A 16944-nucleotide genomic window follows, 5' to 3' on the forward strand; every position below is an offset into this window, starting at 1 on the left:
TCAGATTATTTTGCAGGTGGAGTTGGTTGGGGTTTTTTTTTTTCCTGGGTGCACCATCATCTTTATTAATCCTCCTAAAAAGGAAAAGTCATGTGTGAAGCAAAAATGTAATTTGAGACTTCAACTTCACAAAATCTCAAAAGTATGGGCAGCTCCGGTGGCTCAGCGTTTTAGCACCGCTTTCGGCCCAGGGTGGGATCCTGGAGACCTGGGACTGAGTCCCACGTCAAGCTCCCTGCATGGAGCCTGCTTCTTCCTCTGCCTGTGTCTCTGCCTCTCTCTCTCTCTCTCTCTCTCTCTCTCTCTCTATCTCTATCTCTCTCTGTCTCTCATGAATAAATAAATAAAATCTTTTAAAAAATTTATATATATCAAAAGTATGATGTTTTCCAAATCCAGGCTTGTTTTTCCCTTCTTTTTTCTTCATTAGGAATGGAGGATGTTTGGGTCCATACCAATGCAGGCGTGTCAACAGAAGGACGTGTTTGCCAATTACCTTACTTCTAACTTCCAAGCGGTAAATAGCTTCTTAAGCATGTATTGCCTATAATCTGTGGGATTTTGTAACTCCTAAGCGTCTTATTGCACTTAGGCTTTGTAACGTACTCTGTACTCTGTGTTTTCTGATGAATCACAAGGACAAGGGTAGCTACATTCACCATTAACCTACACTTTGCTCCAGATTGGTTTTCTGCATGGAATTGAAGGGAAGGTGTGGTGTCTCATTCTTTGTTTACCCCACTAACTTGTGCTTGGCTTGGCTCCTGTGTCAGCCAAGTCTGAGGTCTGGCAGCAAGAGGTCTTCGTCCCAGTCCAGCCCTAGCAGCCCAAAGAAGCAGAAGAAGGAAAGCAGCTCAGGAGCCTCGCCTGCAGATATGGAGCTTGACTCCGGTAGGTTTCATCTCATGGTCTTGATTTCACCGAGAAGGTAGAGCGAATGCTCTATTAGGAAGGGGGGCTGCTTATGGCACTAGCAGAATGCTTTGATCTTATCCTTGGAGATGAGAACTTCACCCCTACTACTGATACAAGGTAAGGTGGAAGACAGCTTGGTGTGAGGACCAAGGGGGCTAGCTGAGTTCCTGAGTCTGCCAAGCCTACCTACCCGTCCCAGTGGGCCTGGATCTGGACTGCCCCCCAAATAGGGGCAGCGCTCTGGAAAGCGGTAGAAAGTGTTCTACTTTAGCAGCTCCATCCTAAGAGGGAGAAAGGCAGAGCTGAGCCAGGCTTTTCCAGTTACTCTTCCCATTCTTTGTACCCCAACTTGGTAAGTTGTACTTCCTTCCCAGGACAGAGAGGCCATGAGGAAAATCTGTCCTGGAAACCCACAGTGGAACAAAGGCTTTGCCCTCTGATATTTTTCTGGCTTTTTATTCCTAATCCTCTGGGCTTAGGCATGGAAGCTATGGCCAGCCAGGACCATGACACTCCTCAGCAGTGGATCAGGACAGGCACACACCCACTTTTCTGTCTCCGATCCCTACTACCAACCACTCCACTGGTCTTTGGGACTTCCCCTTGGGACTGCTGGTGTGTAGTCTAGATTTTGCCCCTAGAAGGCTCTGGAATGAATCAGAACTTTATATCAGGACTGCGAAGCTACTCTGAATCCAAGACTGAAAAACTCCTTCCTTGCCTCCCTCCCTCCGCTCCCATCCCAAATTATGCCCAGCTATTTGGTCCTGTTCGCATGTCAGATGGCAATGTTAAGATGAAGTGCATTTATTTATTTATTAAGGTTTTATTTATTTATTCATGAAAGACACAGAGAGAGAGGCAGAGACATAGGCAGAGGGAGAAGCAGGCTCCCTGCAGGGAGCCTTACATGGGTGAGACTCCATCCCCAGACGTAGGGTCACTCCCTGAGCTGAAGGTGGAGGCTCAACCACTGAGCCATCCAGGTGTCCCGATGAAGTGCATTTAGATACCCTACCCTAGTAGTAAGATGGCTAGCAATACAGATCACCCCAATTTGTGAATCTCCTTATTTTTAAATTCCCAGGGAGAATTTAAAGGTCACAGATAAATCCCCTTAAAATCCAAGGTAATTAAAGTCCAAAATCAAAGCCCCCCCCCCCCCAACCATTTTCCCACAAGTTTTGCTCCGCTTAGTCTCAGCCATAGGAGTTCTTGATGCCAGAATAGAGAGCACAGACAGGGCATTGAGTAGCTACAGACTGATGTCAGTATCCATCTTGCTTTCCACAAGGTTGGCAAGTTCATAACAGAATTATTACAGCCTTTGCCATATTCATGAAATTTGGCTCTGCCAAATTCTCCAAAGCTTAAAGGCAGTTGTCCCAGACAAAATTACATTCCTGGAGGCCAACACTTAGCCAAGATTTCCGAGTGGAGGGCAAAAGTCTTATTGTCTGTCTGAGGGATTCCAGTCGGTGCCAGTTACCTGCCTCCACCACCTGTGGACTTAAATTCGGTTGGAAGGAAACGCCCACAAGAAGTGAATTTTGGTCTTGAGCACTTAGAATATCTATGGAGAGGAGCCACCTATGCTTGGCATTTTGAAATTCTTTTTTAGCGTAGGGGGCAAAGGGACACCTGGGCAGCTCAGCTGTGGGGCGTCTGCCTTTGGCTCAAGGTGTGATCCTGGAGTCCTGGGATCAAGTCCCACATCAGGCTCCCTGCATGGAGCCTGCTTCTCCTTCTGCCTATGTGTCTGCCTCTCTGTCTGTGTCTCTCTTTTTTTTTTTTTAAGATTTTATTTATCCATTCATGAGAGAGACAGAGAGAGAAGCAGGCTCCACACAGGGAGCCCAATGTGGGATTCGATCCCAGGACTCCAGGATCACGCCCTGGGCCAAAGGCAGGCACTAAACCACTGAGCCATCCAGGGATTCCCCGTCTCTCTGTGTCTCTCATAAATAAATAATTAAATAAAATATTTAAAAAATAGTGTAGGGGGCAGAGGAAGAAGAAAGAGAATCTTAATCAGGTTCCACGCCCAACATGGAGCCTGATGTGGGGCTCAATCTTACCACTCTGAGATCATGACCTGAGTCGAAATCAAGAGTCAACACTTAACTGACCAGGCCACCCGGGTGCCTGTTTTGAACCTTTTGAGACATCGTTTCTGTGTCTCAGAGTGGGGATTTGTGGTGACACACTCCCATCACCGGGTCCACAAACTTCCATGCAGGTATTTTAAGTCCAGTGTGACAGGAGCATCATTTATTTCCTGTTAGGGGAACTGCTGAGGCCTGAGGAACCTGCTTCCCAGGGGAAGTTCCCCCCTCTCCCCAATCATTAACCAGCCCAGAGCCACCCTGAACCCCCTATGGTGAAGTGAGACTCTTCATCCTAAGGCCAGAGTCTTGAGAACCCAAGCACTCCCCCATGTTCCCTCTACGGCTCTCAGGCTGGAGTGGGATTTGGGGCGGAAGACCATGTGCATGCCTCACAACCCTGGGATCAACAGTGCTCACAGAACACTGGATGTCTAAGGCAAATGGGACCATTCAGAACAAAGATTATTTATGCCTTGTGCATGAGAGTCCTGAGATGTGTCATTTCCATAGCATACAGTCAGGTCTGGCACGGGCGCATCTCCTGAGCCGTGGTGATGCCACACGGTGAGCTGAGCCAGGGCCCCGAGACTCCCTTTGTCAGCCATGCCTTAGCTCTCCAGCTCACTCTCACCCCGTGGTCTCTGACAGAATTCTGTCCTCAGTGATGCCTGGTATGGGGCCTCTGCTGGTGTCTGTACTCATCTGCCTGCTTGCACAAATTTGCCGGGTGTGGTTCAAGGTCCCAGGCAACTTGCTAAAGGCCCTCTAGCCTCTGCCATGGGCAGTGGCAACTGGATGTGTTGATAAGCTTCTGCCTCTTCAGAAAAACCGTGCTTATAAGTGAAGTCACTATAAGGTGGACTCACCTGCTGAGAAGAAAAGACCATGTGGCAAGGGTTTGCTTGCCCAAAACACAGACTTAAAAGATGAGCCAGTATGAGTCTCTACAAAATACCAGGATCAGAACACTGACCACACGCTAAAGCTCAAGGCCTGAAGCCATATGTCTTGACCACACTGTGTCCCCATGCATCTCTCCATCCCCAGTCATTCCTTCATTCTGTTGAAATTTCTGGTGTTTCCCCTCTACTCATCAGATGTCAGGGGCTTTGAGAGTGCTTAATAGCAACCTACTTTTCCACCTAGGTTCTGAACAACTTTTAAGTGATCAGTAATCATATATTACGTCACCAGGACCAGATTTTAGGGTGCTTAGTGCAAGAGCCATGACGGTCTACTAACTGAACCGTGCTAGCTTGTGAACACCCAGGTATGTGGTCCTTAAGTGAGGCAGGCCTTCCCACCCCCGGTACAGCTCTCATCCAGCCTCTTCCTGCCCTACAGGGGCAGAAGTCCAGAAGGAGGAGCAGTGCGCATGGCCTCTGTGGACAGCCCACTCCCAAGAAGAGGCATTGAGTTGGTCTCACTATCATTTTCCTGTGGAAAACTTTATTAGCAAGTGATGAATATAAGTGAAGCGGATCCCCTGTTGCAGACATGCATGTTTAGTGATTTAGTTTGGAATTATGAACTAGAGTTGCCTACATGTCTTTTCCCCATGGATGTTGACATTCTCCTGTCAAGAATGCACTCCATGATATTCTGTGCAAAGGAAGCTCGGGTTAGGCTTTGGAATGATTTGTTCTTAAATGAGTAAGGTGCATTGGTTGTAAAAGAAAAGACTTCTGATGAGAGTTCTGTCCTCCCTGCCGCGAGCTCTTCCCCTCCTCCTATGTGGTGTGTTGTAGTGAAGAGTGCCAGTGGTGTCCTCGTGAGTCCCAGACTGAGAGGTGCCATTCATATGTACGTGCATCCACCCTTCATATTGGCCCAGTTTCTAGCTGGTTCCGCAAATCCCAGCAGTACCTCAGTAATAACGTCTTTGTTCAGGTCCACTCTCCTGATGGCTCTCCCTGCCCGCCCCCCCCCCCCCCCACTGGTGTTTTTGTGTCGTTTCTGCCCTTAGTTGTTCTTTATGTTTCTGAGTAAGTTGATTTCTTAAAATTTAAGTGACAGCACGTTACTGACCTCACAGGTCTTATTGCCCAGCCAAGAAAGTTCAGACTGGTTTTTGCATAGCCGTCGAGATCATGGTAGTTGAAGTTGCCAAATTTTAAAAATCTGTGCTATTTAAGCCTCTCTACTAGACCCTGAGGACAAGAAGATTCGTGGGACACAAGCACTGCCTTAAGTTTCCAGTATTGTCTCCCAGGGAGGGCAGAGGTCTAAATGTCACTTTAGTATAAATGCAGTGGCCCGTAGTGATAAAAGAGCCACAGAGCTGGTTACAGACCGTAGGGGTGTCACTGAGGAAAAGCTGAGCTGCTCTGCTGGATGAGGTCAAGACCCTGATCAGGACAGACTTGGAGCTGCATTCTAGGGATAAATTCAAGAATTTACCTATTAGGTTAGGGCGTTTGAGTCCATGGGAAGTTCAGATGCAGAGCATGAGACATCACGGCACACTGGTTGGTCCAACAGAGGAGTGACACCTGGGATTTAAACCCAGCAGTAAAAAATGGCATGGCGAAATAGGCGGATTCTTGGTCAGAGAGGGCCTTCCAAGGCACAGATCAGCCTTTGTTCTGTAAGTGATGGCAGCACTGAGGGGTTTCTAATGAGGTGGGAAGGTTAGTGATTTGTAAAGATTGATGCTTTACAAAGGTGAGAATAGTTTGGACAGTGGATATAAGGAAGATGAGTCCAAAGGCACGGATGACTCCAATATTCTGAATATAATGTCATGGCTGTGACAATCTGCAGGAGAGCATGGACCCCAGAGAGCCAAGGACCAGGGGTGGGGGGCAGAGGGAGAGGAGAGACTCTCAGGTGATGAACAGGTCCAGTTTGGGAACAGCTAGACACCACCCGTGGTACCATTGGTGAGAACAGCATGGAGTCCAGCTTTGAGGGAAAGATCTGTTGTTTCAGACAGGACGGATCTATTGTGAGTGGGACATATTCTAGGTGGTGAGGACCAGTGGGCAGTGAGCTCCATGAACCCGTAGTTCAGGTGGGCAGTCTAGACCAGAGGTACAGAACCGGGAGACAGGGCCGGGGGTATCGCATCCTGCCTCCTCAGCTTGGTCTCCTGCAGCAGCGGCCCACCCAGCCTGTGTTTCCTGCCATTGCCCTCCCCAGGCCCCCATCTGCAGAGCCTACAGACCACCTAGAAATCACTCTGCCTCTAGGCCATCATTCATGTTTTTCCTTACTCTGAGCTGGTGCACACAGCATGCAGCAGGATTTCCAGGGGTTTTGTTTAAGTTCTGGGCACTGGGAGAGCCTGTAGCCCTCCCTACAGGTGTTCTTTTCAGTTGGCAGTGGTTATGGTACCTGAGCATCCGGGGTGTTCCCCTCCCTGGCCAGCTTATCTGGCCATTGACTCTCTGGGTGCACCTGAGTTCAAATGAGAAATGTTGGTAAACGCAGATGCTGCGACCACTTCAGTTTCTTAACTGTTCTCTTCCAGATGCGGAGGTCCCACACAGCTCTCCAGGCGGAGCTTTTCAGTTCCAGCCCCCTTTGCCCCCTGGCACTCCTCCTCCCCTGCCACAGGGGACTCCTCCGCCCATCTTCACCCCTCCACTCCCCAAGGGCACCCCACCACTGACTCCCAGCGACTCGCCCCAGACCAGAGCAGCATCCGCAGCTATGGATGAGGACTCGCTGACTTTGGAAGAACTTGAGGAACAGCAGAGGCGGATCTGGGCGGCCCTTGAGCAGGCCGAGAGCGTGAACAGCGATTCTGATATTCCCGTTGACACGCCTCTCACTGGGAACTCGCTTGTCTCTTCTCCTTGTCCACATGAGCTAGACCTCCCGGTTCCTGAGGGGAAACCCTCTGAAAAGCAGAGGCCTGAGGAACCTGAGGGACCAGACGTTTGTACAAAGAAATTGGAAGTTGAACATTCTCTGAGCCCAGATTCTGAGCCTCCGTTGCTTTGTCAGGAGGAGGAGGAAGAGTCTGTTCAGATCGACTCTAAAGATGCTCTTGATAATGGCAATGGCGTGTCGAACTGCGATGTTAGTAACGGAGGCGGTCAGAAGCTCCTCCATGTGGACACCAGCCCTTCCACAGCCACGAAGATTCACAGCCCTGTACCTGACATGAGCAAGTTCGCGACTGGAATAACGCCATTTGAATTTGAGAATATGGCCGAATCTACTGGAATGTACCTCAGGATAAGAAACTTGTTAAAGAACTCTCCCCGAAACCAGCAGAAAAACAAAAAGGCCTCCGAATAACTGCTTGACATAGCAGGAAGAGCTATTTAATTATCTATAACTTTGTTTTGTTAATTAGTAACAACTGGAGATAAATTGTTTTCAGATTTTTCTCTCCCATGTAAAAACCTATCCAAAGCTTAATTGTGGCCTGAAGTCAGGCCTGTTTTAAAGAACAGAACAGAAAGACTGGGCTTGCTGGTTTACTATATTTTATTCTTACTGATAAAAACTTGGGGTGGGAGGGGGCTGAGAATGTAAGTACGGGCTGGTTTAGAGATAGTTTGCTAAGGTTTCTACTACTTTTGGATTGTGTCTGTCAAGAGTGATTGATGGTTTTTATCTGTCTTTTGTACATTGTTTTCCCTTTCTACATTTTGCTAATTATCCTGTATATAAGTTTAATATATCATTTTTTAAAAGAAAAAAATTCTAACCATTTTAAATTCATATTTCAACTCTGACAACCAAATGAGAAAAAATCAGGGATGAGCAGCTTTACCCCATTTGGGGTATTTTTGTAAGTGATTTACACACATCAATTTTAATAACACTTTTACTTTTTTGTAACTTCATTCCTCATATAAGTTTGCTATACAGGTATGTTCATCTTTGTGTACAAAGGTTTAATAAATTAGCTTTCATATACATTATCTAAGACTTTGAATATAAAAAAAGTGATTCACAGTGTATACAACCTTGTTAAGTTTGAACATGAATTATGTGGTTGCAAAAATTAGTGGTAGCAAAGAAAATCTAGGAAAACTTGCATTTTTCAGTGTTCTTTCAGCCTTAACTGCAGCAAAATCTTTTAAAGTAATTATTTTGGGAAAAAAAGGGGGGGGGGCGCAGCTAGCCTTTGTACAAAAATGACTTTCTAGATTTGAACCCTAAGGTAATTAATACTTAGAAAGAAAAGGTAAACATAAACAAGTTGCTTTTAATTGTCAGCTATTTGAGATAGAGCTGGACTATGTTGTCTTTAAACGGAATGCCATTACATTGTTAACAGTCGCATCCCTGAAAATAAACGACTTAAACAATTAGTCTCAGGTATTGTGATCCTGCCCTCAGGCCAGCAGAGGGAGCAAACTACAACCAATCCAGACCATTCCAAATTTCTTTCTTTCTTTCTTTCTTTAAGATTTTATTTATTTATTCTTGAGAGACAGAGAGAGAGAGAGGGACAGAGACACAGGCAGAGGGAGAAGCAGGCTCCATGCCAGGAGCCCGATGTGGGACTCGATCCCGGGACTCTAGAATCACGCCCTGGGCCAAAGGCAGGCGCTAAACCACTGAGCCACTCAAGCGTCCCGTATTTCTTTTTTCATTTTGAGAAATTGAATAACCACATTCACTCTTCTATAAACAGGAAAAGGAAAGAAAATCCTAGGAAGGGGGCAATTTTCAAGGCCCTCACAGAATGTGCTAGAAATGGAATAAAATGTTAAATATTTGGTTTTTTCCCTCCGAGTTGAAGTACATAATAAAAGTAATCCTAGTCTACCATAGTGGTTTTATATACGTTATCTTGCTCAATATTTTTGTCAGGTACGTATAATAGCACCACATGTATATAACCTGAGGAAACTGGTGGCATTGAGAGGTTACAGGGACTTGTCAAAGTGCAAGAAGTGGTTGTTGACAGGCCAGTCTCCAGCTGAAGATAGGTTGTAGAAGTAAAATGCCCCTATAAAGATACCTTGGAGCACCAGCGAGGAACACCTAGGTGTTCTCTTTTTTTTAAAGATTTATTTATTTATTCATGAGAGAGAGACAGGAGCAGGCAGGCTCCCTGCAGGAGCCTGATGCAGGACTCGATCCCGGGACTCCAGGATCACGCCCTGAGCCAAAGACAGACGCTCAACCGCTGAGCCACCCAGGCGTCCATCCCTAGGCATTCTCCTTAGCATAAACCACAGGTCTCAAGTTAAAGTGTGTTCATGGCTTTACCCCATGTTCGTAATCCCCATGGTGTAGATATGGTTAACTTCATGTTTTAGAGGAAGTGCCTATGACACGCAGCTGGTGAGTCACCTGGTGACCCTAACTCTAGAGTGCTCTGACCCCCACATCCATGCTTTTCACCACCGTGCTGCCGCCTTGTCAAAAAGCGTTATAAAAGCACTAGTTTCTCCAAAATTGGCTTCTATTTTTTACTTGTTCAATTACTTATCAAGACACACAGGTAAGTTCCATGTACTTGGGGACACTGCAAGGAGAAAATGGTAGGATCTGCTTCTAGGAGCCTACATACCAGCAGTAGACAGTGGCTCCCTCTTAGTCACAAGGTCCACTGAGCGGCCAAGAAAGAGGACAAGGTTCTTTGACCACCTGGGGCAGTGGGAAGAGTGCATAGGGAAGACTGGCTTCAAATTCATAGGACTGTGAGCCCAAGTGTTCTTTTGCAAGGTACTTAAAGACTCCTGAAAAGAGAAGCTCTGAGCTAAAGCTTAGAGGGGAGGTAGAAGGACTCTACAGACAAAGCAAGTGTTAAATGTACAGATGATGGCATGAATAACAAGCAGGAACACTCAAGAAATGCAGGGTGGTAGAAAAAAAGGACTTTGAAAAGGGTTGTTGACTCATCACTACTGAGAACTCTTGATTGTTTTACTATGGGATTTGAATTTTATTAGGGAAAAGGACCTGCTTAAAGATCTTTCAGTGAGGGGGTGACATCGTCCAAGCGGGATTTTTTAAAAGATGCATCCTAAAGCCGAATTGAGAAAATGAATTGGAGAGGAGACCTTTCGCAGAAGGAAGCCTCCCCCAAATGGAAAGTAGTTGCCTTCGGAGGGTGCCCCATTTTTAAACTCTGTTCTACTTGCTGTATCTGAGTATTATGGAGAGGGCTGGGCTGAACAACAGGTTGTTGTGTGGACTTGTCGGTGCACAGATCTCCGGGTGTGGGCAGGTGAGGTCATAAGCAAACACTTGTACTTCAGGATGGACTTGGAGCCGGGCTGGGGACAGGTTTCTCATCTTTGCCTTGGGTTAGAAGGAATGTGGATTGGAATACAGGTTGCTAAAACAAGACCAGTTGTCATCTTGGGCAAGTGCGTGGGAAAAGGCACTGCCCTCACTAAAGCCAAATACCTGATTCCTTCTTTCGAAAGCTTGCATTTCCTTAGGTGGTCAAAAAGAGCCTGCTTTCTACCAACAACAGTCTTTCTCCTAGTTGCTTCTATTCTTTAGGCTCTCTGCTGGAACCATTTTGCCCTTCTGTGTCATACTTTGTAGATTGTCATTAGCACGCAAAGCCAACAGGGTGTTGGAGCAATTTTGAATACCCAGGTGGTTTGTAAGGCATGACTCAGTTCCCAAGAAGTCAACATGTACACACAGCCTGTGCTTTTCTTCAGAAGTGAGGAAAGTCCTTTTTCCTTTAACCTAATGTATGCATTGATTTAATGGTCTAAATTCACTTTAGAATGTTCGGGATGAAATTATTTTGTTGAAGCATTCATAAATTGTTCTTAATTACAGAGCTATTTCTCTATTAAATTGGAAGTCTCTGAATGGGCATGTTTTGCAAATCACCAGCAATTTAGGTAGAATGTTTATGGAATATTGGAGTGGAGGGAAAATGTGACAGCTGTCTAAAAGGGAAATAAATATATATATAAAATTATATATATATAGGCTCCTAAAGAAATAACTGCATTTGAGGGGGAGGGGGAATGGAAGGAGACTGTAAAATTAAGTGGAAAGACCTTGCTCCCTATTTATTAGTTGCAGAGCATGTATTTGTCATTCATATTTGGATTTTGAATTTGTGGATTTTGTAATTTAGAAAACCAGTCCTCTAAAATTCACATCCCATACACTTCTAACTAGTTGATGTTAAATGTCTATGCATTAGATTTCACTTCTAATTAATCTCCATTTGCAACTATACTCCTTCATAACTATTTAAAGAGTAAAATGAGAGGTTTGATTTTTTTCTTTAAAATCTTGACTTTGAATTATAAGCAGAGGGAGTAACAAAGCCATCAATTTTTTAAATCTTTTTTTTTTTATTTTTTTTTTTATTTATGATAGTCACACACAGAGAGAGAGAGAGGCAGAGACACAGGCAGAGGGAGAAGCAGGCTCCATGCACCGGGAGCTTGACGTGGGATTCGATCCCGGGTCTCCAGGATCGCGCCCTGGGCCAAAGGCAGGCGCCAAACCGCTGCGCCACCCAGGGATCCCCAAAGCCATCAATTTAAAGGGAAATCTCCTATAAAGGAAACCCACACCATTCTCCTTCATACAGTATAGAAATTTATTTTTTTTACCTATTTTCTAAACCCCAAACTTTTTTCTTTCCCAAAATGGAAAGTCTTGATTTTTTTATTATAAATGTAATACAGTTTTGTTTTTATAAATTTAAACAAAATGGTATAAAGCCCTTTATAATCACAGCTTTCAGAGAAAAAAGTCATTGTTTATGGTTTGGTATACCTTGTTCCTGAGCAAATACATGCAACTAAGAATTTTTAAAAATGTTTTTTTTTTTTTTTAAAGATTTTATTTTATTTATTCATGAGACACACAGAGAGAGAGGCAGAGACACAGGCAGAGGGAGAAGCAGGCTCCATGCAGGAGTCTGATGTGGGACTCGATCCCGGGTCTTCAGAATCACTCCCAGGCTGAAGGCAGGCACTAAACCACTGAGCCACCCAGGGATCCCCTTAAAAATGTTTTATATGTAGAAGTGTGTTTCAATAAAAGTGAGATTATGCTGTACTCATAAGTATTTGAAGTCTAGTTATTGTTATTTTATTCATTTATTTTAATTTTTTATTTTTTAAAGATTTTATTTATTTATTCATGAGACACACAGAGAGAGGCAGAGACGCAGGCAGAGGGAGGAGCAGGCTCCATGCAGGGAGCCTGATGTGGGACTCGATCCCAGGACTCCAGGATCACACCCTGAGCTAAAGGTAGACGCTCAATTGCTGAGCCACCCAGGCATCCATAGTTATTGTTATTTTTTAAATATTTTTTTTGTTTGTTTTAAGGGCCCCTGGGCAGCTCAGTCAGTTAAGTGTCTGCCTTTAGCTCAGGTCATGATCCCGGGGTCCTAGGATTGAGTCCCCCATTGTTGGGCTTCCTGTTCAGGGGGGAGCCTGCTTCTCCCTCTGCCTCTGTCCCTCCACCTGGTCATGCTCTGGCTCTCCCTGTATCTCTAAAATAAATAAAATAAATCTTAAAAAAAAATTTATTCTTTAAATAAATCTTTAAAAAAAAGATTTTTTTTTGTTTTAAGTAATTTCTGTACCCCACATGGGGTTCCAGCTTACAACCCCGAGATCAAGAGTCCCATGCTCCACAGACTGAACCAGCCAGGCCCCCCTCCAGTTACTATTCTTAATGGGTATATGGTGGCATACCTCATTTATTTAATATTGTTTATTATTTTTTTAAAGATTTAATTAATTTATTTGACAGAGAATGAGAGGGCATGAGCAAGGGGAAGAGCAGAGGCACAGGGAGAAGCCGATTCCCCACAGAGCAGGGAGCCTGTTGCAGAGCTCAGTCCTTGGACCCTGAGATCATGACCTGAGCCAAAGGAAGACATCCAACTGAGCTACCCAGGTGCCTCTGCAGTGAACATTTTTTTTTAGATTATTTATTTATTTATTTGAGAGAGAGAGAGTACAGATTGGGAGAGGGAGAAGCACACTCCTCACTGAGCAGGAACACCCTCCACCTACTTGGGGTTCAATCCCAGGATTCCAAGATTGTGTCATAAGCCAAGAGGCAGATGCTTAACTGACTGAGCCACCCAGGCACCCTTTCAGTGAACATTTTTAAAGATAAATCCTTAAGGTGTGCCTGGGTGGCTCAGTTGGTAAAGCCTGCAACTTCATCTCAGCTCAGGTCATGGTAATCGGGTCATCTTGCCCTAGTTGGCTCCGAGCTCCAAGTGGAGTCAGCTTGAGATTCTTTCTCTCTTTGCCCCTCCCCCAGCTTGTACTTGAACACACTCCCTTCCCCTCTTCCTCTCTCTAAAGATAAATAAATAAGCTTTTAAAAAGTATTAAAGGGGGCATCCCTGGTGGCGCAGCGGTTTAGTGCCGCCTGCAGCCTGGGGCGTGATCCTGGAGACGCGGGATCGAGTCCCACGTCCCTGCATGGAGCCTGCTTCTCCCTCTGCCTGTGTCTGCCTCTCTCTCTGTGTCTCTATGAATAAATAAATAAAATAGTTTTAAAAAAAGTATTAAAGGTAAAACCTTAAATATTTGTGGAACTTGTTTATAGGATGCATTCCTAGGTTATCAGACTGGATATTTTATGGGTGTTTCAAGCAATTTTTACTTCTTCTGTAAATTGTCTTCATATCCCTTGTTCATTCTATTTGTTTACTAATATTTGTTTACTAAATGATATAGTGACTTTTAAAAAAAAAAGATTTTATTCATTTATTTATGAGAGACACACAGAGAGAGGGAGAGACACAGGCAGAGAGAGAAGCAGGCTCCATGCAGGGAGCACGATGCTGGACCTGATCCCGGGTCTCCAGGATCATGCCCTGGGCCAAAGGCAGCGGCTCAACCACTGAGCCACCCAGGGGTCCTGATATATAGTAACTCTTCATTAAACTATATGTCTTAGGTACACTGCAAAATTATGTTTTTAATCTGTCATATATATTTTGTTTATACCTTTTGTAGTACAGAAATTTTCAGATTGTTAAAAGTCAAATCTTTGTATTTTTTCCTTTATGAATTAACTATTTTGGTGTGATGTTCTATTTTCCAGAAGATTTTTTGTTTTGCAAACTCACCATCTGATATCCAATAATGGGGTTATTGGTTGAAACTGATATTGAAAAATTATTTCTTCCCCAGTATTTAAATTGTGTGATTAGTAAGACTGTCTCTCCTTATAGTACTCTTAAGTTTATTTTCATGTAGACAAATTTATTAGTTCCTATCCACATTTGGTTCATATTATGCCCTAAATGTCAATATATTCAGGGTTTTCTTTCTGAATTGGATTATTTTTTCACTTATGGATTAAATGGAAAAAAAATGAAAAAACTAGAATGACTAGCAAAATGTGAAAAATAATTTTATAATCTAACTGAAAGAACAGATCATGCAAAAAAAGAACCCAATTCTTTTATTATATTTTATTTTATTTTTTAAAGGTTTTTTTTTAATTATTTATTTATTTATTTATGATAGTCACAGAGAGAGAGAGAGAGGCAGAGACACAGGCGGAGGGAGAAGCAGGCTCCATGCACCGGGAGCCCGACGTGGGATTCGATCCCGGGTCTCCAGGATCGCGCCCGGGGCCAAAGGCAGGCGCCAAACTGCTGTGCCACCCAGGGATCCCTATGATGTTTTATTTTTAATAAAATGTGTATTATATGTGGTAATGGGAAATTCTATATATCACAAATTCTAGATATCAAAAATGCCTTTTTAAAATAATTTACCATCAACAATCTGGCTGTATTTGGAATTTTTGTTATACAGGGAATTATAGAAAATGCAAGAGGTTTAACCCCAACTCCTTCTATCATTCTAGACAGCTGAGATTGCACCTCTGTAGGAGTGACATCATAAAAGAGTGAGATTTTAGTGTTCTCAGCGGTGGAGGCTAGTCCATTAGTCATAAGCGAGAATGACAGATGAATCTGGATTAGGACAGGTTGTGGGAAAAAAAAAAAAAAAAAAAAAAGGACAGGTTGTGGGATTAGACCCAGGGCAAATTTCTCACAGGCTCTAACAAGTTTCTTTCTGTTCCTACCACGTGCCTTCCATGCCTGTCCTGATCTGTAGCTCTCTAAACCAGTTCCCATTCTGTTTGTTGCATTGTCCGGTTTAAAGTCTTCATATTCCTCACAGAGGAAGACATAGACATGGCCAACAAGCACATGAGAAAATGCTCCATATCACTGGCCATCAGGGAAATACAAATCAACACCACAATGAGATACCACCTCACACCAGTGAGAATGGGGAAAATTAACAAGGCAGGAAACACCAAATGTTGGAGAGGATGTGGAGAAAGGGGAACCCTCCTGCACTGTTGGTGGGAATGTGAACTGGTGCAGCCACTCTGGAAAACTGTGTGGAGGTTCCTCAAAGAGTTAAAAACACATATGGTCTCATTCATTTGGGGAATATAAAAAATAGTGAAAGGGAATAAAGGGGAAAGGAGGAAAAATGAGTGGGAAATATCAGAAAGGGAAACAGAACATGAGAGACTCCTAACTCTGGGAAGTGAACTAGGGGTGGTGGAAGGGGAGGTGGTCGGGGGTGGGGGTGACGGTGACAGGCACTGAGGGGGCACTTGCTGGGATGAACACTGGGTGTTATTCTATATGTTGGCAAATTGAACACCAATAAAAAATAAATTTATAAAAAAAATTAAGCCCAGAATACAGCGTTCATAATTTCATGAATACGTTCATAACTGAAAGAAAGGTGAAGTTCTTCCGAATTCTCTCCAAGAAGCTGGCATTAGAGCACCCAGAGGAGAGATTTCTCAGGCCAGTATAGGGCATTTGATCTGCCTATTTCCTCTGCCTGGCTGTTTTTCTCCTGAAAACAAATAGGCTAAATTCCTCATTGTCTTGAAACGGTATGATAATATCTCACCTTCTCAGTGAGACTGCCCGAACCTAATGAGTTTGTGGGTAGTAATCCAATTATCTGAGAATTTATAATCCTTGAACATATTTTTTAAAAAATCATTTTTCTTATCCTTTCATTATTCTGAGTTATTATTAACCCTAAGGGCAAGGGTATGTTCCACTCCTAGTATATAGTGATCATATATATTCATGCAAAGGGAACCTAATAAATTTATTTCTAAATTTTACATACATATTATCTAATTTAGTTGATTATATAACTTTTTTAACTTTGACTAATTTTACCTCAAACATCTTTCTGGGCATTTCACTTCTTTTTTTTTTTTAAGATTTCATTTTTAAGTAATCTCTACACTCAACATGAGGCTCAAACTCATGACCCTGAGATCAAGAGTCATATGTTCCCCCAACTGACCCAGCCAGGTGCCCCATGTTTAATGATATATTAAAGATTGTGTCTGTGGAAGTTATCTTTTGCTGTGTGACAGATGAGCCCAAATTTTAGCATCTTATAACACCAAAAATTTATTATTTCTCATGATTCTGTAGATTGGCTGGGCAGTTCTCTTCATCCTATTTAGATTCATTCATGAAACGGCATTCATTTGGTAGGTTGACTGGGGACAGGGGGCTGAGATACTTCACTCTCATGTCTGGGGCCTTGGTACTAGTTGTCAACTGGGCACCTTTTCTCTATATATGGTCTTACATCGTTCAGTAGTCTAGACAGCTTATTTATATGTAGTAAAAGCATTTCAGGAAGGCAAAAATAGATACCACAAGGCTTCTTGAGGCCTACACTTTGAAATTTACACAGTGTCACTTTCACCAAATTTTTTTTCTTTTTCGAAGATTTTATTTATTCATGAGAGACACACACACAGAGAGAGGCAAAGACATAGGCAGAAGGAGAAGCAGGCTCCCTGTGGGGAGCCCGATGCAGGACTCAATCCCAAAGGCAGATGCTCAACCCTTGAGCCACCCAGCCATCTCACTCCCGCCACATTCTATTGCAAGTCGGCAAGATCAGCTCAAATCCCACCTGTTGAGGAAATGAGCTGCAAAATACTGTGGCTACTTTTTCAAAATCTACTA

General features: G+C 43.7%; 1 protein-coding gene across 4 annotated transcripts in view; it reads left to right on the top strand.

Annotated features, from left to right (window-relative positions):
• ZCCHC8 (zinc finger CCHC-type containing 8) overlaps positions 1-8296 on the top strand; it is a 31155-nt gene extending 22859 nt beyond the window's left edge. For all 4 annotated transcript variants that reach the window (XM_026018811.2, XM_026018813.2, XM_072722733.1 and 1 more), the window contains 3 exons: positions 431-517; positions 774-891; positions 6496-8296. In XM_026018811.2, the coding sequence (XP_025874596.1) occupies positions 431-517; positions 774-891; positions 6496-7271 (981 nt within the window). In that variant the 3' untranslated portion in view covers positions 7272-8296. The remainder of the gene's footprint in view (positions 1-430; positions 518-773; positions 892-6495) is intronic.
• Positions 8297-16944: the final 8648 nt, after the last annotated feature.

Source organism: Vulpes vulpes, chromosome 10 (assembly GCF_048418805.1).
Source record: "Vulpes vulpes isolate BD-2025 chromosome 10, VulVul3, whole genome shotgun sequence".
Taxonomy (NCBI): Eukaryota; Metazoa; Chordata; class Mammalia; order Carnivora; family Canidae; genus Vulpes; species Vulpes vulpes.